The sequence below is a fragment of the Chelonoidis abingdonii genome, chromosome 5 (assembly GCF_003597395.2).
Source record: "Chelonoidis abingdonii isolate Lonesome George chromosome 5, CheloAbing_2.0, whole genome shotgun sequence".
In the NCBI taxonomy this organism is placed as follows: Eukaryota; Metazoa; Chordata; order Testudines; family Testudinidae; genus Chelonoidis; species Chelonoidis abingdonii.
In genome coordinates this window covers 36,888,710-36,916,574 of record NC_133773.1, presented here as the reverse complement: position 1 = coordinate 36,916,574, position 27,865 = coordinate 36,888,710, and the positions used below count along the sequence as shown (strand labels likewise).

Sequence of the window (27,865 nt, the reverse complement as noted above, 5' to 3'; positions counted from 1 at the left end):
TAGTAAAGAAAAGAGTTCTCTAATAATATCCAGGTAATTAATGCCATACATTTCAATTTCTTTCACTACACCATTGAGTATTATGTAACATATTGAAAGATTTAAACACTAAAACAAGGGTTCTCAAATTTCATTGCACTGTGACTCCCTTCTGACAACAAAAAATACTATATGTCCCCAAGGGAGAGGGGACACCCCAAAGACTGAGCCCACCCAAGCCCTGCTGCTCCCGACAGGGAGGGAAACCCACAGGCTTCGATCTCAGGTGGTGGGGATAGGGCTTCAGCTTCAGACCCAGGCAGTGGGGTTCAAGCTTTGGCCCCAGCAAATTTAACGCCAGCCCTGGCGACCCCATGAAAACAGAGTTGTGACCCACTTTGGAGTCCCGACCGACAGTTTGAGAACTGCTGCACTGGAGTTACCTGTTCTTGGATTCTTTTTTTTTTTAAACCACCAATAACTTCCTTCTCTTGGATATTCAGAAAACAAATTATTTCAAAATGGATAAAGGACCATAACTGAGGAAAAATTAACACCTCACAGGATGCAAGACAAAGACCTAAAGAAACATTTCCCTCTCACCTCATATAAAATCAGGTAGTACAACAATTAAAAAAAGAAGAATCAAGGCATTTCACAACATACTGGTGTTTGAAATGTCAAGTACTGTAGATTTCATATGCTCATAATTGTACTAATTAAACAGCGAGGATTCAGCACAGAAAGGGACAACAGGGGAAAGGATTTAAAGAAATCACCAATGGAGGGTCCTTTGTAGGATACCCTGGTAGGAAGCAGATTTATTTCCTTCTTATATGCCTCTATTTAAAAGACCTCCAAACAACAATTCTTCCTTATTAATCAAAATCTGTCCAGATGACTCCAGCTTTTGTTTGGTCCATTTTACTCAGCTATTAATAACAAAGAATTATCCAAGACTTTCCACACTTTGTTTTATGATTTCACGATATAGATATTGCAGGGAGGAGATTTTGGATGAGATGTGTCATGCTGTTGACAACCCCCAGGCCCATCCTAAAACACCAGGACAGTGCGGATACTGAAATAGAAAAAAAGTCAGGTTAATGACTGATGTTCCAAACATCAATGTGTAACTGCTAACATTTCACAAGATTCAGGATAACCTCATCCTCCGTTATATCCCTATCAACGCGCTATTGGCTGAACTATAAAAGAAGTGATTGCAAATTTAGCTGAATAGAAATGCATAAGGAAACACTCCTTTCTCATGTAACATCTATGTCTTTCAGATATTGTTGTGCCATATAGTTCACTCATGAGCCCATCTCTGCTTTGGCTATTAATTACAGAATTTAGAGATGGAAAAGCCCCATGGGGTCATTTAGTCATTCCCTTTCCAGTTCACGACAGTTCCCAAAAGTAAATTTCCTAGTGCTGCAGCCCTTATGCATATCGTATTTTGAATATGTGGCTTCCTTTAAGAGGAATTATTTTGTCATTAATTGTAGACCTCCCTAATGAAACCCTGAGATGCAATCCTCTTGTTTTCATGTCAGGAATGTATATTATCCTACCATGTAAACATTTAACTAGACTACTGAAAGGTTCTCTCCCTGCCAGAGAGGGTAAGTTTTAATTTCTCCATCACTTATCAAATTGAAATTCAGCTTCTGCTTGTTCTACACTACATGCTTTCTGTAAAGCAGGCTCTCCCTAACTGTGGGGCATATCCCCCTGGGAGACCCTGCTTTTCCGTCTCAGCTTTCATTTGGAAAAAGTGAGTCTCAAGCTGTTACGGTTGTGAAGTACACCTTCAAAACATGAGCATAACCAATGCAGAGATGCCTGCCTAAGTTTGCAGAGAGCCAAAAACTGTAGCTCTGAGGTTTGAGCTCCTTTGTTCATTTCAACAGATGGTAACTATTTCACCGATCCCCAAAAGACGTAAGAAAGAAGCAGAAGAATCATATTATGAAGGGCTGCAGCAGTATCTCCTAAAGTGTGAGGAGGGGGCATGGAAGACATACAGATTAAGATATACAGGCATTTAACAACGACGACAGGGTTGTTGGCAGGCATGAGAGAGTGTGGGCACAATTGGTTTCATTTTCCTGAAGCAGGGCTCAGCTTTCAAAAATGTGGGAAGCACTACTATAAGAGCAAGGGACATTTCTAAATGGTGGGAAAAGAATACCCAGATGGGTGCAGCGAGATACGGAAAGAATTTCAATTAGTAGGTGAAGAGAAGATTTTCATTCTAATTGAACTTTGGCCGTAACACATTTGGGGAAGGAACAACGTAGCCAGCATTAGGACTATTACCCTGTTTCTGGCTCCCATTTATGTTTTGTAAAGATAAGTTGCTCACTGTAAGAATTCAGCATCCTGTTAATAACTAACAATTTGAAAATAATTTAATAACTGCTCAGCTGAACCGTACCGCTTTCTGAAAATGCCTGTCAAAATTCAGCGAGCCTAACTTTGTTATTAACGCGACACTCTTATTTCTCCCACACTAGGATGTAGAATTTGAAAATGAGCACAAAAATGCCTTAGCCTCGCTGAGCCTTGGGGCTTGCAATCCTGTGGGCTGGATCCAAAGCCCTGATGGGCTGGATCCAACTTGTAGTTTGCCCACCTCTGAACTAGAAGCTCCTTTGAATAAAGCTAAAGTGTGAAAGGACAAATTCTTTTCCTCTGTTACACAGATGTAAGTCCAGAGTAACTCCACGCATTTCAGTGGAGCTAAAAGGGACTCGCATCACATAAGAGCAGAATTTGGACCTAATTCTCAAAATGTGTATGATTTGCAGACATACCTTAATGCTTGAAAAAGGGGAGGCTCCAGTCATATTCAGATGTGAATGTTACCAAGTTTGTTCCTTTCCCCCCTACAAATGGTTATTTCCATCAGGTGCAGTTCACCAAAGCCAGTGATTCTGATTACATCTCCCATGAAAATACAGCCTGAGGTTACATTATCTATATTAGAACCCATAAAGTCTCACTTTGGAAATAATGAAACATATGAGGTTTTGTTGCTGCTGTTCTTCTTTTCCAAGAGCCCTTGAAGCCAGCAGGAGCCTCATATATGCTTACAAGGACAGAAATTTTAAATGAATACAGTGATTTAAATTCTCTTCCAGGGAAAGAGTTTTGTTTGTTACTTTGTACTGTTAAGGAACAATGATGGATCATGACCTCTTCTTTTTGGAGAACACAAAATACTTGCTGGAACATCATAAGTCACTTACCAAAAAATTGAGGGCCTCCAATAATACAGCATGATTTAAAAAGTTAAAATGACCTCTGATGAGCATTTTTGGCCATGAATGGAAATGTACAGAGTACGGAAGATAACTTGAGTTGCAACTCCAGAATCAAGAACCTGGGATTACCATTTGTCTTTTGGACTTTACAGTACAGTGGTGCTAACCTTGATTTTTGGAGGTGGAGGAATGTAATGGAGCAGGGTTAAATTCTTAGAGCCGACTCTTGTCAGTGCTCGGCTTTTTATTGCATTGTGTTACAGTGAATTTTTCATGGACATGGTATTTACGAGATGAATAAATAAATGACTCTCACCTCTTCCCTTTCCGCAGTAGTTCAAATCCTTCGTTGATTTTATCGAAAGGCAAAGTGTGAGTTATTAATGCATCCAGGTTGAATTTTTTCCTCATGTAGTCTGCAACTAGTTTAGGGACAGAATCTTTGCTCTTCCAGCCTGAAAGACAGAAGATTGTACATTATCTAGCAACATACTGCCACTGAAATAAACGTGAAAAAATATTTAAATGTTGGTGAATATTATAGCCCTGAAGACTTAAATTAAGAGGTAAGCTCTTTGGCAGAGTAATGCATCAATCGAGACTTTGTTGGGACTTGTCAATGTATATTTATTTACCCATGGAATGCCATGTGCAAACAAAAAACATTGTTAAAAAGGAGTTCTATTAAGATATTAAGGTGAAAGTATGTTTCAGTGGAATCAAGCTGGCACCCTAAAAACAATTTAAACATTTTCTTTATAAGAATTCTACAGTTTTTAAACAAATTCAAAATTTTGAATGCCTGCAAATTAAACTTTATAGAATCCAGCCAGTTTCTTTCCTGTCGTACAATCCTTTCCCACTCAATATCACTCCATTTGACTTACACTAGCTATGCAAACTACCCATGTACCCCTAACATTTGCAAGCATACAGACAAAGCTCAGTATGGAAGTGATTTCTTAAACAGAAAACTGGATTCTATAATTTTGTACAGGCATCACTCAAGTGGGATGTATCAGAGCTACAGGGCCCCCTTCAAGAGGCACCAAATCACCTATGGACCCTAACATATTTCAGAACCTCAGAGTGTACTTAGAATTCACAGTGTGCCATTTAGTTACAAATTCTTTTTTCACATATCTTTTAAATACGCCGGAAGAAATGGAAGATGGGGGGGGAGCCAGTGTTGTCATTTAAAATTGGTGATAAAAGTTCTAACAATTTACTCTACACTTCAGTTCATTTTAACCTGGGTCACTCCAAATAGGTTATTTTTTTCTGATAACTTAGAAATAATGTTTAATTTTCTAAATTAACTTTCTATAAGAGTTATTTCAATCATGGGGGCCTAAATTAGGGACCCAGCACCCAGATCCTCAAGGTATTTAGGTGCCTAATTTCCACTGGGGATCTGGGCTCAACTCAGTATTTAGGCAATCTGAATCTTATTTCCATTGGTATGATTTTCAGATGTACCAAAAAAATCTCATGGTCAGAGGTGTTTTGAAATCAAAAACCAAGTTATAAAATGAGAATTAGAGTCAGGTGGCTCCCTCTGATGTTTGACTGTAAACAGACAATAAAACTGTTACTTCAGGGTTTGTGAGAGCACAAACTATGAGCCTGGTGGAAAACACATGCCAAAAAAAAAGACTAAGAAAGTGTGTTCCAATGGATCACAACTAAATGAGCGTTTTGGATGAGTTCATTGTTATCTGGGGATGGGTTAGCTGGACGAAGCAAGCTTTACCATGATGACTGGTACTCCCCCCATCTCCTGGCGCCCTGGGATCCACCGTGACGCTGTTGGGCCTTCATATCCTGATCTTAAAAGGCATGCTGATATGGCCAGGCCAGGCCAGAGAGAAGGAACCAGATGACATTGCCACCTTCACAGGCTTCAGCTAAATCCTGAAGAACACCTGGAATGTGAGCCAGGAGTTCTTGCACTGACCCCCTCCCTTATCTTTTGTTTTCGTTCCTCACCTTATTTCTCCTCTTTCCTAGCGCTCTGATTTTGCTTCCTGACCAGTAAGTCTGGCTTATCTACCACCTTAACTCCACCTTAGCGCAGCTGTGATCCTGTGACCCGAGGCAAGTAAAAGCAACACCTTTTAATAGCCTGACTCTAGTAAAACTTTGCCAGGTCTTAAAATGGCTCATAAACGACGTGTGTTGCAGACTTTTTCTCCGGCAGCAAGACAGCACGTGAAAGACAGCACCAGCCACCAAAGCTACATTTAAAAAAAAAAAAAAAAAAAAAAAAGCTTTGCTAGCCTTTTCTTCCCCCATTTTGTGTGCATGTCTTGTTTTGCCTTAAGAAAAAAGGATTGGACTTCAATAGCATCTCCAGACCATATAACATTCCCCTCCCCGCGCCCCCCGTGCCCCCCGCCCGCCAGGAAAAGGACAGTTAGTACCACCTTTAATGCTATCAGAAAGACTATTAAGCAGGGTTTCTACCTATAAAAGCCAGCTACAGAGAGAGGGAATAAGGGACATCGTTCAAATGAAAGCTTTACTTAATACTTTATCTTTCAAAAGCTTTAATAGTTTTTCCTTTCTCTTCTGTGTGTCTTTAATAAAAGAACCCAGATTTCTCGTTCCAGTGATTTGTTACAGTGGGAGTAAGCCGGTGATAACTTGACATGAAACCTCAAATCATATTTACATAACTGCTTCATGCTGTAAAAATGAACAAGGGTTTCATTAACATCTTTATCCCGTCTTGGGCCCAAGATACTCACTGATCAGCAGAACAGTGCTCAACATCTCGGAAAAGCCAGACCCTTTAGTCGGGAGTCTAAATACGGATTTAGACACCTAATTATGGCACTCAAATTTGAAAATAATTGGTCCAAGAATCTGTGAATTTCAGCGTTTAGTCACTTCTTCTCATGTGCATACCTCCAAAAATAGACCCCTTCCAGGTGCGTCCAGTGAAGAGCAGCATAGCAGGGTAAGTGATCTTTGACGCTGATGGAGGCACTCCTACAATAACACTCATTCCGTAATTCATGTGGCAGGATGCCAGGGCAGCTGTCTGATTTAAAGCAAAGAAACATTCTATAATCAGACAAAGGCAGTTATCTATTAGCAACATTATGAAATCATCTTCCACGCTAGGCTGCTTATTGGTTGTGTGATTGAAAATATAAAGTCCTTTTGATATCAACAAGAAATAAAATAAATATTGTCGCTCGTATCGGCCCATCTGCCATTGTGAGGTGAGGAGGGACAAAAAGCCTGATATTGAACCAAATATTGATAGGTGAGGGGAGCCAAAGAGGGTAGTGCTGCCTCCTTAGCATCATTCCTCACCATTACCACCCAACCTGCAAAGGCCTCTCCATGAAGGACCTGGGTGGACTGGGATCCACGGGTAGGCAGGAGTCTATCTACCTGCTCTTTGAGGCACTGTCCCCTCCCCAAAGTTTTGGGGGCTGTAAAGGGTAAGTTAATGCTGACGCTGATCCTTTCAGCATTATTCTACCTACTTTAATGCTCTGTGCTCCTGAACCCCTTCTGTAAGGGGGTTTCTGGATAACAAGGGCATTCTCTGGTAGCATGGCTCCTGGCTTCCAGGTGCCACTGTGGTGGTACAGGGTTTTTGTGCAGATGTTTTCATGTTTCTGCAGATTGGAAAGAGTTACTGGATTGTGGGTGAACCCCAGTGCTGCTGCCTTGGGTAAGAGGGAAAAACCACTACACTCATACCAAACAGAGGAAACCAAAGGAATCTCTGTAAATGCAATCCTCCACTCAGTTATACCAGTTTTATACTAGTGTAACTCAATTAATTTCAGTAGAGATCAATGGAGTTACATGCCATAAAACTGGAGTAATAAGGCCCTCAGAGTTTTCTGCCTCCTTGTTGAACATGGCCAGCATAGGGGATGGTATATTTTCTTTTTCAAAGTTTCTACAAAGTTCCCCCTCCCCACCTTCCTCCTGCCATCCCAGAATATCAGTGTGAGGGCGAGGCATGTGGATTCCATGATTCTGAATTTCCACTTAACGCCTTGCAGGAGGCACTCAGTGCCTCAGATTGGGTCCTTAGTGTATCAAGACACAAGATAAGCAACTCTTAGCTGATTAATTTTGCATTAGCCTCTGGACAAAAGTTGATGAATATCATCATCGTACATCTTTTGAACACATACCATGGTATCAGTTCGTCCAATGACTTCAAAGGAATAGTCCACACCATTACCACCAGTCAGCTCCCTCAGCACATCTTCAATGGGCTTTGTGAAGTCCTGAGGGTTGATGCACTCGGTGGCTCCTAACTCTTTAGCCTTGGCAAATTTGTCTTTGTTGATGTCAACCCCAATGATCCTGGAAGCACCAGCAGCTTTACAGCCCATGACAACAGAGAGGCCAACTCCTCCCAGACCAAAGACAGCACAGGTAGAACCACGTTCCACCTGCATAATCATAAAAACATCAGACTCTCTTAGAACACAAGTGATGTACAGTGATTCCACTGCATGAGTTATCTCACAAATCTCTTCATTTTAGGCTCCATTTGTATTGGATACTACACTTGGGATGAAAGCATTTTTGCTATTCAAAGTACAGGTTCCCATTATTGGATTACAACTGGATAAAACCTACCACAGCATACATTTGAGAATAGGTTTGTATTAGAGATGTTCCCAAGTCACAAACTGTGCTTTTAGATCCAGATTTCTCATGCCCTCCTGTGGTTGGGGGTGTTCAGATTAGGGCTTTGGGCTCAGCCCATTCTGGAGATGAGGCCAGCTGTAAAATCAGCTACTCATGTGGATTTGGATTCGTAACCTTCCATATAAACATTGGGGCTCTTCACACCTATGGCATTGCTTGGAGCCTCTTTCTTTTCATTAAGTATAGCCAAAAAAGAAACCTGAACTGGGCCAATTTTGCAGCATGAAAGCTGTTGCCACAGAAAAAAGTCAAGCCCTGAAGAACTCCATGCTTACAGAGAACGAGTGATTTCATAGAAGGGCTTTATTTATTTAATATAAATTAGAGGAAATCTTTTTGCAATTCAGCAAATGCAAGATTATTTACTCCTAAAAATGAGCCATAAGATAGATAAATAAAAACTAACATACTAACAGAGAAAACCCTACATGCTATAATAATACTTAGCTTTTGTATGTAGCTTTTATCTGTAGAACTCAAAGTGTCTCACAGACGGGGAAAGTGAGGGAGGCACAAAGAGGTGATATTTCTTGGCCACGGTCAAACAGCATGTCAGCAGCAAAGCCAGCTCTTCTGACTCATCAGGGTGATGCCCTCTTTACTAGACCCACACAAACGATCAGCACTATCCCAACAACAGAGCTTGTCCTTTAAATGCACATGCTAATCCTCACCTTGGCAGTATTGACGGCAGCCCCATAACCAGTGGAAAATCCACAGCCAATCAGACACACTTTTTCTGGAGGAGCATCTGCATCAATTTTGACAACTGATGTCTCGTGCACCACTGTATATTCAGTGAAGGTGCTTGTACTAATAAATTGATGAATCTGTTTTCCTTTGCAGGTAAACCTAGTGGTGCCATCCTTCATTAAGCTGCGAACTGCACCAATGCTATTCAAAAGACAACCAAAAATAAGGGTAAATTCAGTATTTTAAATGTGGGTCAGTTTTGCATGACCGATATCAAATTACTTAGGATAATTAAGGCTGCAAGCCTTTCATGGAAGCATGGAGCAGCTGGGCACTGGTCAGTGCTTGTGTTACCCTGAGGCCAGCCGCACCAACAGCTGCTTGGGCAGCCGGTCCGAGGCTGCCCCGGAGCAGCGGTGCAGCACCAAGCTGCCACCTCCCAGCAGCGTTGGCAGGGCTCCGGGCCGCCCCCCACCTGGAGCAGCAGTGGTGGTGGTGGTGGGACCCCAGACCACCCCCTACCCCGAGCATCAGCATGGGTCTGGAGCTCCCCCTCCACCTCCTACCCCTCATCATCATCAGTGGGGCTCCGGAGCACCCACCACACCCCCTGGAGCAGCAACATCTGCGGGAGTGCCCTAGCCAGCACCTAAGATTTAGTTAGGGATATTTTTAGTTCAAGTCACGGACAGGTCAGGGAGGTGACTTTTTGTTTATTGCCTGTGACCTATCAATGACTTCTACTAAAAATACCTGTGACTAAATCATAGCCTGAATAATAATAATCAATGAAACTCACTCATTTGTAGTGCACAGATTGCCCTTGGGGCTTACACAAGGGCTACACTCTCCACACTGTGGAACAAAGAGCGGGATGACTTTGTCTCCTAGAAATAGAGCAGAGCCATTATGAAAATTTCAGTCAAGCAGCTAGATAACACTGAAGAGCACACATGTAAAAGATTGTAGTGGGTATAGTTATTACACAAACACATTTGCAGGAAGAGTACAATGCAGACTTGAGTTCTCACCACAACCATTTCAAACAGAGTAGCTAGTAAGTACCTAAATGTTTTTGCTCACCAAGACTCAAAATTCACTGCAAAATGTATTAGTACCAAGTTCTGACGGGGAATTCTAACACAAAAAATCATCAGGGAATTCCGATAGTATCGATCAGCTGCTGTGGATGTGCTGGAGACACGGTATGTGACAAAGCTGTGTTACCTGTTCATAATTTGTGATGCCATTTATGAAAAATTGAATGACTCATCTATCACATTTCCCCTTTCTCATGGGGCAGAGGGAGGAAAGGGGGAAATGAAGTACTGTTAGTGTGGAGCATGAATTTAAAACCTGGAAGTGACAAAAAGGTTTTCAGTGGGTCATAACCATCCTTCCTTTCTTTACTGATAGACAGTAGGGCGATCGTGAAACTTTTTGTTGTTGTTGAAAGCCGTTTTATTAAGGCAAAGTTACAACAGAACATTAACATACATCACACACTGAATATTGATGCTAAACAAGTAAAGAATCCAGCTAAAGATTCTGGCTGGCTGGCTGGCTGGAGAGCCCTCCTCCTCTGAGTACACTAGGAAGAGCGACCACATTTCTAAATATCTATCCTCTTTGTGTCCCTTCTCTTGTATACATATGTGGTGCAAAAGCTTTTCCATCACAAAGACAGTCCATATTTTACTATACCAAAATTCCAGAGGAGTCACATATCCAATAATGTGCAATATAAAGTCTAGCTGCTAACAATAAAGAAAATTAATTTGTTGTTTTGTTTAAAATGAAAACCCTTTACTGGAGCACTAAACACACGTTAGGGGATATCCAGGAAGCCAACATTTTGTCATTAGATGAATCTTTATTAATTCCCTCCCAAAACTGTTTAATTCCTATATGCAACCATTACATTCTGTTGTAACACGAGTCATGGTATGGAAAAGGTTGAGAACTACTGGTGGGGGCTTAGAGGTGCTAAATTAAATAGGCCTTATAGGTTCTTTTGTAACTCCATATGAAAGACCTGCATTATCAGGAAATGAAGCATTCATTGAACGTCACTCTTGTGTCTTGAGTCTCTGTCCCATATCTAGTCATGCTGCTGCAACATAGGGATGCAGACAGGTAAGCAACTCCCCAGAAGATCACACAAGGAGAATTTGCATGTGTCATAAACAGATAGTAGGGGTTAATAGAACAAAAGTACTGCATGTCTCTTTTGCCTGTAAAGGGTTAACAAGATAAGTGAGCCAGGCTGTCACCTGACCAGAGGACCAATCAGGGGACAGGATACTTTCAAATCTTGAGGGAGGGAAGTTTGTGTGTGTGCTGTTAGTTTTTGGCTGTTGTTCTCTCTGGGTTCTGAGAGTGACCAGACGTGCAACCAGGTTTCTCTCCAATCTCTCTGATACAGGCTTTTAATGTTCAGATAGTGAGTACTAGGTGAAAGGCCGAGTTGGCTTATGTTTGTTCTTCATTTTGCAATGTGATTTTGGGCTGGGAGGAGTTCAAATGTGTATTTGGCCTGGAAGGGATTTTAATTTGTGTGTTACTTAGGCTTGGGAGGGTATTCCCAGATGGTCTATAGCCTGAAAGACCCTGTAACTATTCCATCTTTAAATTAACAAAGATTATTTTACTGTTCTCTTTTTTTTAATTAAAAGCTTTTCCTGTTTAAGAACCATGTGCTTTTTTTTATTTCTGGTGTGAGACCCCAGCGGACTGGGTCTGGATTCACAGGGAATTGGTGGGTGAGAAAAGGGGGAAGGGCGGAGAGAAAGGTTCATTTCTCTGTGTATTAAATTACCTTTCTCTCTCAGGGAGAGTCTGGGAGGGAAGAGAAGGAGAGGAAGGTTGCATTTTCTCTCTCTAGTTCAGATTCAAGGATTTGATCACAGCTGATCTTCCAGGGTAAGCCAGGACGGAAGCCTGGGGAGAGGCAACGGTGGGGGGAAAGGGTTACTTTCCTTGTGCTAAGTCCAGAGATCTGGGCCTTGGGGGTCCCCAGGCAGGTTTTGGAGGGGGACCAAGTTGGTACCAGGCACTGGAATTCCTGGTTGGTGGCAGTGCTACAGGTTCTAAGCTGGTAATTAAGCTTAGAGGAATTCATGCTGGTACCTCATCTTTTGGACGCTAAGGTTCAGAGTGGGGGTTTATACCATGACAGCATGTATGTGAGTTTACCAGCTCTTTGATTCTTTCTGCCTTCTCCCATGCAGTCCACTACATTTGAAACCCATTCTCCCTAAGCCAATATGATTTCTTCCCTCCAGACTCTGCTTCAGGCACTTCCTATATAAGCATCTAGTCTCTCCTCATTGAGGAGTTAGCAAGTCAGATGGTGTAAACTCTTCTTTTTAAAAAACAGTAATGCTCACAAGAAGTGCAGAACATCAGTGCTCAAAACACATTGATTTCTGTCCAATCCTCATCTCCTGATTGCATTATTTCTGAGTGTATAGTCTGTAAATTCTTCAGGGCAAGACTCTCGTCTTCATACCTATAGAACAGGGGTAGGCAATCTATCGCCTTCGGCACATGAGCTGATTTTCAGTGGCATTCACTTTGCCTGGGTCCTGGCCAGTGGTCCGGGGGGCTCTGAAATTTAATTTAATTTTAAATGAAGCTCAAATGAAGCTTCTTAAACATTTTAAAAACCTTATTTATTTTACATACAATAGTTTAGTTATATATTATAGACTTATAGAAAGAGACCTTCTAAAAATGTTAAAATATATTACTGGCACGCAAAACCTTAAATTAGAGTGAATAAATGAAGACTCAGCACACCGCTTCTGAAAGGTTGCTGACCCCTGCTATAGAATATACAGAACCTAGCACAATGTTGGTATTTTATAAATAATAATAATATCAATATCAACTGTTCCACCATTATTGCAGCCAACAATAGATGGGCCAACAGGCCCTTTGGACATTCTCTGAAGCTCTGGGACAGCCAGGGTTGGATGATATACAAGTACATACATACAGGACCGTCCCTAGATGGGGTGCGGGGCCAGGGACATAGGCACCAAGTTCCTAATCTGCCAGGTGGTGCTCCCCCCGGCTCTGCCCCCACTCCACCCCTTCCCCCAAGGCCCCACCCTGCCATGCTTCTTCCCCCCTGTTCCACCCCAGTCATGCCCCTTCCTGCCATACCTCTTCCCCGCCCAGTTCCACCCGCTCCCCCAAGCCCGCTGCACCCTCGCTCTTCTCCCCTTCCCACCCCCCCATCACCTTCTGATGCCATGAAATATCTGATCCGTGGGAGGTGCTGAGAGGGAGCCGCTGGTAGGGGGACTGCCGGTGAACGTTGCTCACCTTCTCAACCCCCCACCCACTCGCTGCTCTCTTCTTAACTGTCTGCCCACCTCACCGCTCTCCCCCCGCCTGCTGCTCACCCACCCGCCTCACCTCCCCACCCCCTCATGATTTTATCAAAGCTCTGGGCCCCACAAAGCACAGGGCCTGGGGCGATCACCCTGATTCACCATACCCAAGGGATGGCTCTGGATACATATAAACACATACCAATCAGTTGCACACATACAAAATAGGAAAAGACTGCCTAGGAAGGAGTACTGCAGAAAGGGATCTGGGGGTCATAGTCAATCCCAAGCTAAATATGAGTCAACAGTGTAACACTGTTGCAAAAAAAAGTGAACATCATTTTGGGATTATTAGCAGGAGTATGGTAAGCAAGATTCAAGAAGTAATTCTTCCGCTCTACTCTGCGCTGATTAGGCCTCAACTGGAGTATTGTGTCCTGTTTTGGGCACCACATTTCAGGAAAGATGTGGACAAAAATTGGAGAAAGTCCAGAAAAGAGCAACAAAAATGATTAAAGGTCTAGAAAACATGACCTATGAGGGAAGATTGGGGAAAAAAAATGGGTTTGTTTAGTCTGGAGAAGAGAAGACAGAGGGGACATTGTAACAGTTTTCAAGTACATAAAAGGTTATTACAAGGAGGAGGGAGAAAAAATGTTTTCGTTAACCTCTGAGGATAGGACAAGAAGCAATGGGCTTAAATTGCATCAAGGGCAGTTCAGGCTGGACATTAGGAAAAACTTCATGTCACGATGGCTAAGCACTGGAATAAATTGCCTAGGGAGGTTGAGGAATCTCCATCATTGGAGATTTTTAAGAGCAGGTTAGACAAACACCTGTCAGGAACGGTCTAGCTAATACTTAGTCCTGCCTTGAGTACAGGGAACTGGACTACAAAACCTCCTGAGGTCCCTTCCAGTTCTACGATTCTATGACAGTCCAATTTGGAAGTACAGCTATTTCCACTTTACTGGGCCCTCCACATCCAACTATTATACATATCAGATTAATGGACTATTTGCCATCACTACCACCCAATGTACAGGGAGTTGATGGAATCAAGATGAACATACCCACACAGATCAGTCCCCAGATCAATACTCCCTTTTGACAGCCGTTCTCCAACATTCCCTACCCATCTCCTGTTCCATCTTTAGTTTGTCTCATTACTTTGGTCAGACATATGGCAGTATATTCCAAAATTTATAAAGGTAATCGACCTCTTCCTTTACCAAATTCCTGTAAGGCAAACTTCTGTAGATCATTTAATCATTCATCCTTTCTGCACCAGCTTTTGGGTATTTAAGCCAATTCATTTATGTACAGTTTATCTCCACTAAATATATATATTCACCAGACAATCTCAATTAGCAACCAAACAATTCACTCTCATATTATGTTTAAGTCAAAAGTTCTTGGGCAAACACCAGCAAAGAATATCTTAAATCTTACTGTGGCATTATTGAAGAAAAACCATTCTGGACAATATTGGCTGCCTTTCCAGTAAGTCAGGAGGAAAGGCACCATCTTTAGATGAGCTAATTGATGAGCTGCTGCTACAGACAGCAAATATTCTATTATCATGCCACTTTTGTCAGAAGGGGGGTCTTTAAAATGCATGAGATATATATGTGCCCATATGAAAAGTTAGCCTACCCAAGACCATGAAATGCACAGTGGGTGTGTGGCAAGTTTCACTGCCATACTTCCTGATCTAATCATTAACATTAATTGTACTTTAACATCTTTAAAGTGCAATGCAAATGTTAACTACTCTTTGTGAGCAGCTGTCATTCAATTGCCAAAGAAGAATTAATTTTTGGCACCTATGGTGGTATGAAATTCAAATATTTTTCATGTTTCTAGTCTATATCATGGGACCTGTTACAAGAGCTTAATCTGAAGATTCAAAAACAGGCGCACCTGCTACTTTGCGGGGATGTCTGCAGACCCACCCGAGAGTACATGAACAGGGCAAAATCTACACGTGTCTCTCTGGAATTTTTAACATATAAAAACCTAATGCCTTAAAATTTTGGAAATATGTAATGAAGGCATTTTTAAATGGGCTACTTTTAATATAATCAAATGTTACCATCTTTTCCAGCAGCTCTACTTTTGCCAACCTTAATTCTGACTTCTTGTTGTTGAGCTATCTCTGTATAAAGATATTAATCATTTCTATTACCTCTGATAATTGTTGAGTGACAGGTAAACAGTTTTTATATTCCACGGAATTGATTACAGTCTGTTTTGCCAAAACAAACTTTACAGGCCTGTTAAATTTTCTTGTAGTTACGTAAGATGCATACAAAGGAAAAAAAAAACACCCATCGCACAAGAAAGCAGACCACTGTAGATAGTGAAGACACTTCCAGAAAGAAATGCCTAAACATCCATTTTAACATATTATACACTTCTCAGAACTTCAGATTCAACAACCAATACAAAAAATCCAAGATAAAACTAAGATTCTACTCCATTTTTCATTTTACTGAAACTTATTGAAGAACAGAAGATAGTAATGAATCTATCCCTGTCAAAATTAAAGTTCTTAATATTACCTTATCTATGCTACCATAGCACTGTAATAGGGGTAGTTAATTGCATGTGGATTAGAACTTCTGGTTTCTTTTTTTTCCAGCTCAGGGAACCTTCTGTTATGCTTCAGGGATATTTGAAGAGGGCATCTGTTTATCTTTCTGATCAAATTAAAATCCAGCAGCTTCAGACTGACCCACAAATTTGCCTTCAATACTTAAAAATGTTCTGCAGGTCTTTCTTAACTGTCTGGTAGGTTAGGAGCTCATGGACTTAGTCATCAATAAGGGTAGTTAATTACATGAGGATCTGAATTCTTCATCTTCTCTTTCCCAACCCAGTAAACATTCTCTTGAACAGAGATACTTAAAGGGTCTCTGTGTGATGTCATTACAATTCAACAGCTTCAGACCGGTGCAAAATTTGCCTTTATCAATTAATAAAACCCTGTGCTAGGCATTTACTTGCGCAATACATTTACTAGGAATCCTGGTTATGGAAGCAATGATATGTACAAGTTTGGACCTGAGTCATAATCATACCTTCATACTAAAGAAATGTGAGACCTCTGCAGAATAAAACCTTAAATTCTTAATGCGGTTGTAACTACCACAGTACTATAATACTGGCAAAGTCAAGTCAGAACCAGTAGCTGAATGGCTGACCCGGAGTGGCACGGGAATTCTTAAAAAAAATCTGCTAATTTTCTTTAATAAGGTAACACAAATCTAGCTCAATGGTGGAGAAATACACAATGGAATCCCAGAAAATAACATTAAGATTAGACATTATTTTACTGCAATGTCTGACAAAAGAATAAAATTTCCCCCAGAATGATGGATTTCGGAAGAACATGGCTACTTTTCCTAGCCCAGTCTCAATGGGCAAACGTCAAAAGATTTCAGAGGATTATCTGGATAAACACATGCCGCACAACGTCTAACTTTAAATGGAAGCTGTTGGGGCTTTCTAGCGCCAGATTATCTAAGGCAGGGGTTCTCATGACAATTTGTTTTGTGGTCTCAGTGTATGGCCACCAATTCTTGCTAGTGGCTGCTCTGACAATTTTTCCTAAAATACTTAATTAACTTTAAGAGAAACAAATAAATATGCACATAAAATCCTTGTAATTTATTTATTGCTAGCTAGTAAGTCTGCTGCTGTGAAAAGTGATTTTTGTACATTTGCTAATATCATTTTTCACAGCCTCCCAGCTAGCTAACAAGTCTCTGCTCTGAAAAGGGATATTAACACTTTTCACAGCAGACTTACTCAGCCCTGGCAATCCTGGGGACAAATTAAGCCCTGGATGGGGGAGGTGGATAGATAGGCAGCAGGAGCCAGGGGTGATGAGGGGTGGCAGTGGTGAGCCAGAGCCTGAAGCCTGAGGGATGGGGCACCAGGTAGGAGCTTGAAGCTCTGGGGCCGTAGCCTGAAGCCTCGTAGCCAGGAGATGGGGCCTTGCGGCCAGGGGGCAAGGCCAGAGCCCGAAGCCCCATGGCCGGAGCCTACCACTCCACCATCCCAGGGCTGAAGCCCAAGCCCCACCACCCCTGGGAAGGTGGCAAACTCACAGGCTGCCTGCTCCTCCAGGGTTGTGCCCCAGGTGTCTTTGGGGGGGGGCAGAGGCCCAACCCCTGCTGGCAGCCCTAGCAACCAACACCAAGGTGGCACATCCAGAAGCAACAGGGAGGGGCAGCTGCTTTGCCCCCCACAATCACTGCTCAGGAGGCTGTAGCCACAAGAAAAGCCCCTGGTGGCCGCACTTGAGAAACACTGATTTAGGGAAATAAATCATAGGGATTTAGAAGATAGACAAGACAGAAAGCAACCAATTTTAGATAACTGCGATCTGGACTTAGTAATAAGAGTGCTGAAAGAAACTTTCCAGTTTTTTTTTTGTTACAACCTGATGGAATAGGAGATTGATAGATCTCATTGCCAACTGTCCTCTGAACTGCAGTTAGCACAGACACTTCCCTTTCTTCCTTTGTCTCACGGGCCACACCAAAGGTCTGTGCACCCAAAGCAACAACAGAATTCCAAAGTAAAAAGTTTTTCTGATGATTTGCCCAAAAGTACAGCCTGACCCCACTGAAATCACATGGTAGTTAGAATTAAAAGTATTATGTTTATATCAATTCTCTGGACCAAATGATTGTCACACACTCTATGCCAGGCTCAAAAGAAAAGGAGAAAAGAAAAGGTGTTTCTTTGCAGCCAAAACTTGTCCAACAGTTTGCATGCTTATCTGAAGCTTATCCAATGCAATTTGATCCGGAAGTCTGATGGGAATAAGCTCTCTCAGAAGATTCCCAGTCCTTTCTAATTCCAGTAAGAATAGAATAGATGCTTTTGCATTACTGAAGCACTTACATTGCCAGAATAGCCAGGAGGTACAGAGACATGGGGGGAAAACTAACTAAATATTTTAATCTTTAAAAAATGGTTTGGATTCAATTCAAGATTCAGATACCAATTTAATATTTCACCTTAAACATTCTGTGCAGCCCTCCTCATAGTTCAGAGTTACCGGGAAAAGAGTATAGGCATTAGTGTCCCATCTTGCAGAGTGCAGAGGAAGATGAAAACTTCCTCCTGGGGCTTGATATTTACCAGCTCTATGGCACAGAGAATATAGTGAAAGAAGCAATAAAAAATGAAACGGTGTTCTCAGAGAGAACAGGGACAGGAACAAAATCTTTTGTCTGGCAGATGAATTAAGTACATGAATTAAGATACTTTCTGTGCTAGTGTCACTTGAATGCTAAGCGTGAAACTGAGGCCTGGTCTACACTAGTCTCTTATTTTGGAATTAGCTGAGTTAATTCAAAAAAAAAGATTCCGTCCACATGACCAAACTGGCTTTTTCAATTTAAAGGACTCTTTAAATCGATTTCTGTACTCCACTTCGGCAAGTGGAGCAGTGCTTACATCGAGATTGCAATCCCAGGTTAAAGGTATTGAAGGCACAATTCAACGTTATTGGCCTCCAGGAGCTATCCCAGAATGCTCCGTTGTGACTGCTCTGGACAACACTCTCAACTCTGATGAACTAGCCAGGTGGGCAGGAAAAGCCCCGGGAACTTTTGAATTTTATTTCCTGTTTGGTCACCATCAGCACAGGTCACTGTCAGCACAGTCCACCATCACAGGCAACCATGCAGAGTCCACCATCACAAGAGATCACACAGTCCCGGATTTGCAGATGAGCTTCAGCATGGTCTGAATGGGAGGTACTGGATCTCACTGCATGTTGGGGAGACGAGTCTGTTATGGCAGAACTACATTCCAATAAAAGGAACGCAAATATGTACACTAAAGTCTCCAGGGCCATGATGGAAAGAGGCTACTCCAGGGACACAGAGCAGTGTTGTACAAAAATCAAGGAGCTCAGGTAAGCTTACCAAAAAGCTAGAGAGGCAAACGGGCGCTCTGGGTCACAGCCCCATACATTCCACTTCTACCGTGAGCTCCATGCAATTATGGGGGGTGACGCCACCACTACCCCACCACTGTCCATGGACACCTGCAAGGGGGGAGTTGTACAGAGGGAGGAGGAAGAGTCATTAGAGGATGAAGAGGAGGAGGAGGAGGAGAGGGACGGTGCACAGACGGCAAGTGGGGAATCTGTTTTCCCCCCTGGCCAGGAACTATTCTTAATGCTGGAACCAATAGCCTTCCCACACTCCCAGTGGGGGCTCCCAGACCATGATCCTGGAGAAGGTACTTCTAGTGAGCAAGAGCCTGATTGGAGCCATGTGGTGGGGGGGAAACCCAGCCTTGTTGGGCTGTTTGCTTTAGTTTAAAGGGCTCATCCCTGCTGAGAGCCTCATCGGAGCCACTCGTTGGGTGCGATGGGGGGAGGGGGTGTTGTGTGAAGTGATCATCCCAGAGAGCCCGCAGGCCATCCTTTTATATGGCAAACCCACCAGGCATTGCTTGCTATGGGAAAGGGGGCCCAGCAGTTTGAAAGCATTGAAATGAATGTACAGGAAGCAGAACCCTGTGTGCCCCTAGGCTGCCTGCAAGCTGAATTCTGTTGCCCTGCTGTGTGTGATAGCTTACTCACACCTAAGTGTCCCCTTCGTTCTCTGAAATGTATATTTTAAAATACTACCCTCCCATTTTCTCCTCCCGCAGGTACAAATGTTTCAATGTGGCCCCTCTCTACTCCATCCCAGAGACTGGTCCAGATTAGAAGGCAGAAAAAACAAACTCAGGACAACATGTTTGCCGAGCTCATGTAGTCCTCCTGCACTGATAGGGCCCATGTGACTGCATGGAGGCAAACAACTGCGGAGTCCCATAAAGCATTATAGGAACACGAAGAGAGGATGGACACGCGCAGTGAGAGCAGGCAGGACTCTGTGGTCAAGTTTATGGAGAAGCAAACTGACATGCTCTGCTGTATGACGGATTTAAGGCGGGAAAGGCAGCAAGACCACAGACTGCCACTGCAGCCCCTGTATAACCGCCCTCCCTTCTCTCCAAGTTCCATAGACTCCTCACCCAGACGCTCAAGAACACGAGGGGGGAGGCTATGGGGACCCACACACTCAAGCCCAGAGGATTGCCCAAGCAGCAGAAAGCTGGCATATGCGAACTTTTGATTTGGTTTCTGGACTTGTTCTTCTCTCCTCCTCCACCCTCCTAACCCAATACCTGTCCCCCCCCCCCCCATCCCTAGTCTACCTTCGGATTTCTCTCAATGTGTTGTGCAACAAATAATAAAGAACAGCTTTTAAACCATTTGGACCTGATTTCCTTTCATATATAAAGGGGACAGGTAACTTCAAGAGAAACAAACACAACTGTCACAAAACTGGCTTTCAAAGCTTCTCTGATGCGCAGCGCGCCCTGCTGTGCTCTTCTAATTGCCCTGTTGTCTGGCTGTGTGAAATTGGCTGACAGGCAAGTTGCCTCAACCTCTCACCCTGCCATAAATGTCTCCCCTTACTCTCACAGAGATTGTGGAGCACACAACAATCAGCAATTATAGCTGGAATATTGGTTGTGCTGAGATCTAACCGAGTTAGTAAACTGCGCCTGTGCGCTTTCAAACATACAAAAGCACTTTCTACCACCATTCTGCACTTACTCAGCCTATAGTTGAACTGCTCCTTACTACTGTCCAGGGTGCTATGTATGGCTTCATGAGCCATGGGATTAAGGGGTAGGCTGGGTCCCCGAGGATAACTATAAGCATTTCAACATCCCCAACAGTAATTTTCTGGTCTGGGAAGTAAGTCCCTTCCTGCAGCTGTTCAAACAGACCAGAGTTCCTGAAGATGTGAGTGTCATGCACCTTTCCCGGCCATCCCACACTGATGTCGGTGAAACATCCCTTGTGATCCATCAGTGCTTGCAGCACCATGCAAAAGTACCCCTTGCAGTTTATGGACTGGCCGCCCTGGTGTTCCAGGGACAAGATAGGGATATGCGTTCCGTCTATCGCCCCGCCACAGTTAGGGAACCCCAGCACATTAAAGCCATCCACAATGGTCTGCACATTTCCCAGAGTCACTACCCTTGATAGCAGCTGGTCAATGATTGCATTGGCTACTTGCAGCACAACAGCCCCCACAGTAGATTTGCCCACTCCAAACTGATTCCCAACTGACCGGTAGCTGTCCGGCATTGCAAGCTTCCACAGGGCTATGGCCACTCGCTTCTCAGCTGTGAGGGTTGCTCTCATTCTGGCGCCTTTGCACTTCAGGGTAGGGGACAGCAAGTCACAAAGTTCTATGAAAGTGGCCCTACGCATAGGAAAGTTTCGCAGCCACTAGGAATCATCTCAGACCTGCAACACTATGTGGTCCTACCAGTCTGTGCTTGTTTCTCAGGCCCAGGATCAGCATTCCACAGCATGAACTAGGCCCAATGCCACCATGATCTCCCAATTGCCACATGCTGTGCTTCTAGGAATGTCTGTGTCCATGTCCTCATCAGTATAGTAATTGCATTGTTGTCGCTTCCTCACCTGGTTTTGCAGATACTGCACATAGTGCTGGATAATGCATGAGGTATTTACAATGGTCAAAACTGCAGCGGAGATCTGAGAGGGCTCCATGCTTGATACACTATGGCACCTGCACGGGTAATCCTGGAAAAAAGGCGTGAAACGAGCTGTTCGGTTCAAAATGGCTGATAAAAGGCAGTAAATGGTTGTCTTCTATAGCTTTCATGGAGTCGGGAAGCTCATTAGAGCTGCAAGAGTGGGAGAACGGAGTTTGCAGCAGAAACATGAGCAGAGTTTGCGGCGGAAGCTGTGTGGCTCTGTTCCTGATGGCCAAAAAACGGCGGGGACTTGTTGCCTTCTGTAGCTTCCATGAGAGCCCAGGACAGACAACATGAAAAAAGTGGCGGACACTGTGCGGCTCTGTTTATGATAGCCAAAAAAAACGGAAAATAGTCAGATGAAAGAGTAGACAGAAAGATGAGAAGACATGCGAAGTGGATTCATAGTACCAAGAGACAGGCGGTGCACCATGCTGCACCATCTGCTGGTAGTATGGCATCTGCCGTAGCTTTCACAGAGGGAGGAGTGAGTGACGGCACACAACCAGAAACACCTGTGAGAATGTTTTTTTCCCCCCATCATGCACTGGGAGCTTAATCCACAATTCCAATGGGCGGCAGAGACTGCGGGAACTGTGGGATAGCTACCACAGTACACTGCTCCAACATTCGATGCTAGCCTTGGTTCTGTGGATGCACTCCACTGAATTCATGTGCTTTAGTGGGGAACAACACCGAATGTATAAAATCGCTTCTGAAAATTCAAATAAAATAAGTTTGAATTAATTTTGTACTGTAGACATACCCAAAGTGTGAATTTCAGTACCATCAAAGTCTGACGGCCTGGGCCCTGATTTAGCAAGGTATCTGAGCACATGCCTAACAAAGTAGTCACGTTGAAATAAATGGGACTATTTATATGCACAAACCTAGGCACATATTCAAATTTCTTGCTGAAAGGAAACAGAAATGAGGGTCTGAACTCAAGATGGTAGCTCACATTTGGTTCCCTTTGCGTGAAATACAAATAAGCACCTCTTTTGAATGCTGGGGAAGGGGAGAGCACTTTACAGTTACATAAAACTAGAAGAGCAGTAAAGAGTCCTGTAGCACCTTATAGACTAACAGTCGTATTGGAGCATGAGCTTTCGTGGGTGAATACCCACTTTGTCGGATGCATGAACAGGCAAAAACTTTTGAAATATGAAAGATCACTTGGGAGTATAGCAAGAAAGACAAACAACATATTTCTGCTCCAAAATATCCTTGACAAGGCCCTGTGAAGGTTAAATGTTGGATTACTTGTTTCCTCTGCAATCAAGGAGTTCATACATGTAGGTGTCTTTGATATTGGAGCAGAGTATGTGAATGCTAGGTGAGAACTACTCATCATTGGTTAGAGCTTGATGCTTTCTTATACCTGGTTTCACACAAGTCACCCCTTCTCCAATGCTCTCTACAATACCAGCTGCTTCGTGGCCAAGAATTATTGGAAAAGGCACAGTCAATGCACCACTCATAACATGGTCATCCGAGCGACAGATCCCTGTGGCCAAAATCTGTAAGGAAAGCAAAGAATATTTCAATATGTAAAGAACCAAATTTTCAGATTTTACCTGTGTGATATGATGTAGAAGTGAAGATGTATTTTGTATCCAGAGAAGCGAGCATAACCATAATAAACCTAAGACATGATCCCTAAGACTGCTTATTTATCACAGCCATGACTCATGACAGAGATCATAACTTTTAGTGTTTTTGCAAAGCAAGTTATGCCCTTTGTCATCTGCCACACAAGACTCTTCCATAAATGTTTATTCATTTTCAGGTCCACGTAGCTTGAAAGCTTGTGTCTTTCACCAACAGAAGTTGGTCCAGTAGAATATATTACCTCATCCAGCTTCTCTCTCTAATATTCTGGAACCAACACAGCAGTTTTAAATAGCCTGTGTAATTCAATATGAGTACATCCGATAGTAACCACTCTGGTGGCAATATTTGTAAGATCGAGCCCTACAGTTCTAGTGCACGAACATAACTGGCACCGCTATAGTATGTAATTTACAAAGTTCATCTTTTTCCTACCTTAATGCGAACTTCGTGTGCCTGTGGGGGGGCAACTTCAACCTCCTCAATGGAAAATGGTTTCTTAGGTTCCCAGGAAATAGCTGCTTTGCATTTAATGACCTATGAAAACAGCAAGGAAAACAAAATGGCATTTGTGTATGTAGCGCCTTCCCCAAGGTGTGGCGCAAGCCTCCTCCCTGGTGCTTTATACTTAAGATTTGCTTCTCCCCTCTATTTACCAGGGTTAGGTCTTGGGTTCTTTTTCTGACACCTGGTGCCTTCACCCAAGGTGACTCTTCACCTTGTCCCTTGGGAAAATGAATTATGCTGTCTCTGCTGGTAAGCAGTATAAAACCTATGTAACCCCTTCGGATTTAGAGAGTATGGCTGCTTTAAAACCTTGTCCTGAGGCAGAGGAAGTGCTATTGTTCCAAGAAGAGGAAGTGCTGATTGTCCAAGGGAGAGGGGGTTGAAAGAGAGGACAGGGACGTGTGGGTATCTGCACAGCAAGCAGACCCCCACATAGCGAAGCAGCTGAGAACCAGCCTGACGCCTGGGAGAGACAGAACTGCTGACTTGGGACACCCCAGAATGAGAGCCAGGAGGAGCACCATGCCAGTAAAGCATCACCTCAGAAGGACAAAACAAAGCTGTATCTAGTATCACTGTCACTCAGGCAGACTGTATAGGGCCATGAGTACTGAGGCATGACTACACTGAGAATATGGAGAAAGGCTGTAACCAGTTAAGTGGGAGGGTTGTCGCTCCGTGGAGAGAGGGAAAAGAGGGCACTGGAGGGGTTGTTGGGGGAAGTTTACTGGTGCTGAAGATGACCAGGAACACTCAAGATTCACTGCTGGACTGGAACTTTGCCAAGTATTCCTGAACCCCGAGTCTGGATGCAGGGTTCAGCATCTGTCCTTTTATACTGTAATAGCACTGGGCTCCTGGATCTTTGCATTGGATGTAATCATTTTACTTCTCCCCTTATATTTTTCCCTTGTTTTTCCTCCATTCATCCTTCTGTAAATAAGTATTTCCCTTTCCTATATTCATTGTACTATTCCACTGTGCGTGCACGCGTGTGTTTAGTGCGTGTGGGGGAAGGTGAGAGAGAAGGGTAGAACAAGTGTCTCTGGGGTGGAAGGGAGTTTCCCTGCTGCATTCCTGCAGGGGCCTGTTCTTGGCCAGAGCCCGCCCCACAAAGCAGACTCTGTCTGGGCCACGAGGGCACTACAGTTATGCCCAGTACACAATAAACAATACATTCCAGGAAAGGAATGACACACCCAAAACCACCACCACCACAAAAGGGGACTTTATTTGGAGCTGGAAAATAGGATCTGGGGAAGAAAAAAGTATTAAAACATCAGCAAATCAACCAATTCTCCACCTACCAACACTCAAATCTTCACCATCCCTAACTCCCTTCCTGGCATCTTCCCCAGCAGATGGTACGCTAGAGACGAGTCTGGGGATATGTGCAGCAGCACTGTGAACATTGGATGGCTGAAACAAAGAGAGTCCTCTTGTGTCTTCATGCTGGGTCAGGCAGGCTCCTCTCCTGGCTGTCTGGTCAGAGTCCTACACTATCACACTGTCTTAAGTTCAGTACAGTTAAGGGTCTCTGAATCATGCTGGTTTTCTAAAATTATATAACTCAAAGGCGTAACTTCTTTGTCATCTGTCTGTCCATTAGTTTCAATGAGTAGCTGTGGTTGGTTTGGAATTTTTGACTCATCTTCTGCATTCACTATCTGTTTCCGAGGAACAAACTGCAGATGTTGATGGGTTATGCTGAACTCTCCCCTGTCAGTTTTGATCACATATGATTTGGTATTGAATTCCTTTTCTTTAGGACAGCTGCAGTTGTCCATCCTTTTTCTCCATCCAATCTGATATAAACATAGTCACCAAGTTCTAGACCCATCAATTTTCTAATTGAGCGACATTTGCTCTAGCAGTGTTCATAAGCTCTTTTGGCCATTTCATCCAATCTGGCTACTCTCAAGCAAGGAATGGCTCTTCCTGATGTAGAATTTTCTTGGCTGTCTACACAGATCTCTCAGCCTTTCTATCTGCTTGCGGATAATGTAGGCTGCTAGTAATAGGATCAAAATTATATTTGGTTTGGAACAACTTAAATTCTGCTGCAGTGAATAGTGGTTTGTTGTCTATCACTAGTTGCTCTGGAATACCAAAGTGAGCAAAAGCAAACTTCAGTTTCTTGATAACACTGTGACGTGGTATGTGTCTTTCAAGTACATTATTTCTATATACATGGAAAAAATAGTCACGATGACCAGGTAATGATGTCCTCTGAATTTGCATAAATCTGCAGCTAGTCTCTTCCAACATCTGCCTGGTAAAGGTCATGTTATTAAAGGTTCTGTGTGTCACGTTGGTCTGTTAGTTCTGCAGTGTTCACATACAGATGCTTAATTCTTTAAGTCCTTGCTGATGCCCAGCCGTCACACTGACTGGTTGGCCGGTTCACAACATTTAGTCACTCCTTGACGTCCTTCATGGATGAAGTTTAGGATTTCTCCTTTCATTTCATTTGGAATTGCAATTCCCTTTAATTTTCAGTCCACTTGACTCATTTACTTGTACACACACTGCAAAGTAGTCTCCTGTTACTTCCTTAGTGTCCTTTAGATACTTCAGTCAGTTGCCCCTAATGTAACTTAGAACTTCCTGAAGTTGTGCATTTGTCAAGATTGCTTTTTGTAGCTTGAGTAGTCTCTCTTCTGACACTGGCCTATATGTGTCCACAGCATCCACGTATGCTTCTACATCATCTTCGACCTCATGGGCAGTTGAATGTGACTCCATGGGCTCCATGACTTAGTGTCTGCTGCTACCAAATTTTTCCCAGAAAACACTTAGCTATTGGGTTAAATCTCATTAACCTTAGCAACAGATGACATTTCAGCAGTGCTTGATCCAGGTCTTTTCCATTAACTGATGTTACTAGTGGTTTATTGTCTTATCACTGTAAAGAAATCAAGTTTGCACAGAGATCTGTAAAAGTTCTCATATGCTCGCGCATATCAATCTGCACATATCATTTTTCTGCTTCTGTGAGTGTGAAAGAGCAAAATGCAACTGGTTTCCACTCAGAGCCATGTTGTTGCAACAGTTCACCGCCTAGGCCATAGCTGCTTGTAAGCACACTGACCACTGTGGGTTTGTTAACATTGTTGTACTTGAGAATGGGAGCTGTTGAAATCTTTTTTTTTCTTTTTGAAGGCTATTTCTTGATTTGGCCCCATGATGGGGAATACCTACCCCACTGGAGGGGGTTAATCCCATGCTATGGGCTGAGGTAGCCATGACCCTTCACACCTGTTGGTCATGCTCTGACTGGAACCACAGTATAAGAGGGAGCAGCTCAGCTCAGTCTGGGCTGACTGCTGATGAAGGTAAAAGTGCACGACAGGCTCCTTCTGGGAAAGTGGCAGAGCCACCAGATGCCAATTCCAGCCAGGTCGGTGCCTCTACTGAACCCCAGTTGACTGCCAAGGTTGACAGAGAGAAGGCAGTTATTGTCGAGGGATCCCCCTGCACCGGGAGAAGGGGTAAGAAGCAACCTAGGGAATGGGATGGTAGGAACAGGTGACCAACACTGAGCAGCGAGGTATCAGTTCCCTAAGGCCCTGGCTTGGATGGAACCCGATGGAGAAGGGAAGGTCCCGGTCTCCTTGCCCCATCTAACATACCACGGACACCACCACCGTACAGGGAGGTGAATTGGGCCAGTGAAGCCCATTACTTAGACTTTGGCCACGAGGCCTTACTTCCTGAACCCCAGGACACCCCTATTGACTCTGGCCATTGGGTCATGCTGTCCTGGGAAGGAGAGAAGCTACTTAGACATTAGCCACCAACCCTATTGTCCTGAAGCCCAGGCCTGCCTTAAGGAACTTGGGCCACAGGGCCATACTGCCCTAAGGGGCTCATGGGGTATATCTGCCCCTTAACAGGCCACCATAGCCAATTTCAGTGGTTTTGTCACTGTAGAAAGGTTTTGTAGGTATTAACCAAGGTAATTTACCATCCCCAATACTCTCTCAGTTCTGGTACATTAGTTGGTGCATTCAATTCTCTAATTGCTTGTACTTTCTCAGGGCTAGGACTGATTTCATCTTTCTTTGTCCATCCCAAAAAACACGATTTGGGGCAGCTGAAAAATGCATTTTTCACTGTTGAGTTTTAATCCAGACTGACTGATCAGGCTCAGGATCCTGAGGGTTTTGT

At 43.4% G+C, this 27,865-nt stretch overlaps 1 protein-coding gene across 2 annotated transcripts; it reads right to left on the bottom strand.

The window, feature by feature from the left end:
• Positions 1 to 852: 852 nt before the first annotated feature.
• On the bottom strand, positions 853 to 23,707 carry LOC116815018 (alcohol dehydrogenase 1A-like). Of its 2 annotated transcripts, none has more exons than XM_075066233.1 (8): positions 23,624 to 23,707; positions 22,959 to 23,097; positions 9,436 to 9,523; positions 8,618 to 8,837; positions 7,414 to 7,681; positions 6,162 to 6,293; positions 3,568 to 3,706; positions 853 to 1,060 (listed from the first exon to the last, which is right to left on the bottom strand). In XM_075066233.1, exons 2-8 carry the CDS (start codon positions 23,056 to 23,058, stop codon positions 1,036 to 1,038), a joined length of 972 nt encoding a protein of 323 aa, XP_074922334.1. In that variant the 5' UTR covers positions 23,059 to 23,097; positions 23,624 to 23,707; the 3' UTR covers positions 853 to 1,035. The 2 variants fall into 2 exon arrangements, with proteins under 2 accessions (XP_074922334.1, XP_032618906.2); XM_032763015.2 differs by having other exon boundaries at positions 6,162 to 6,297; positions 7,418 to 7,681.
• Positions 23,708 to 27,865: the final 4,158 nt, after the last annotated feature.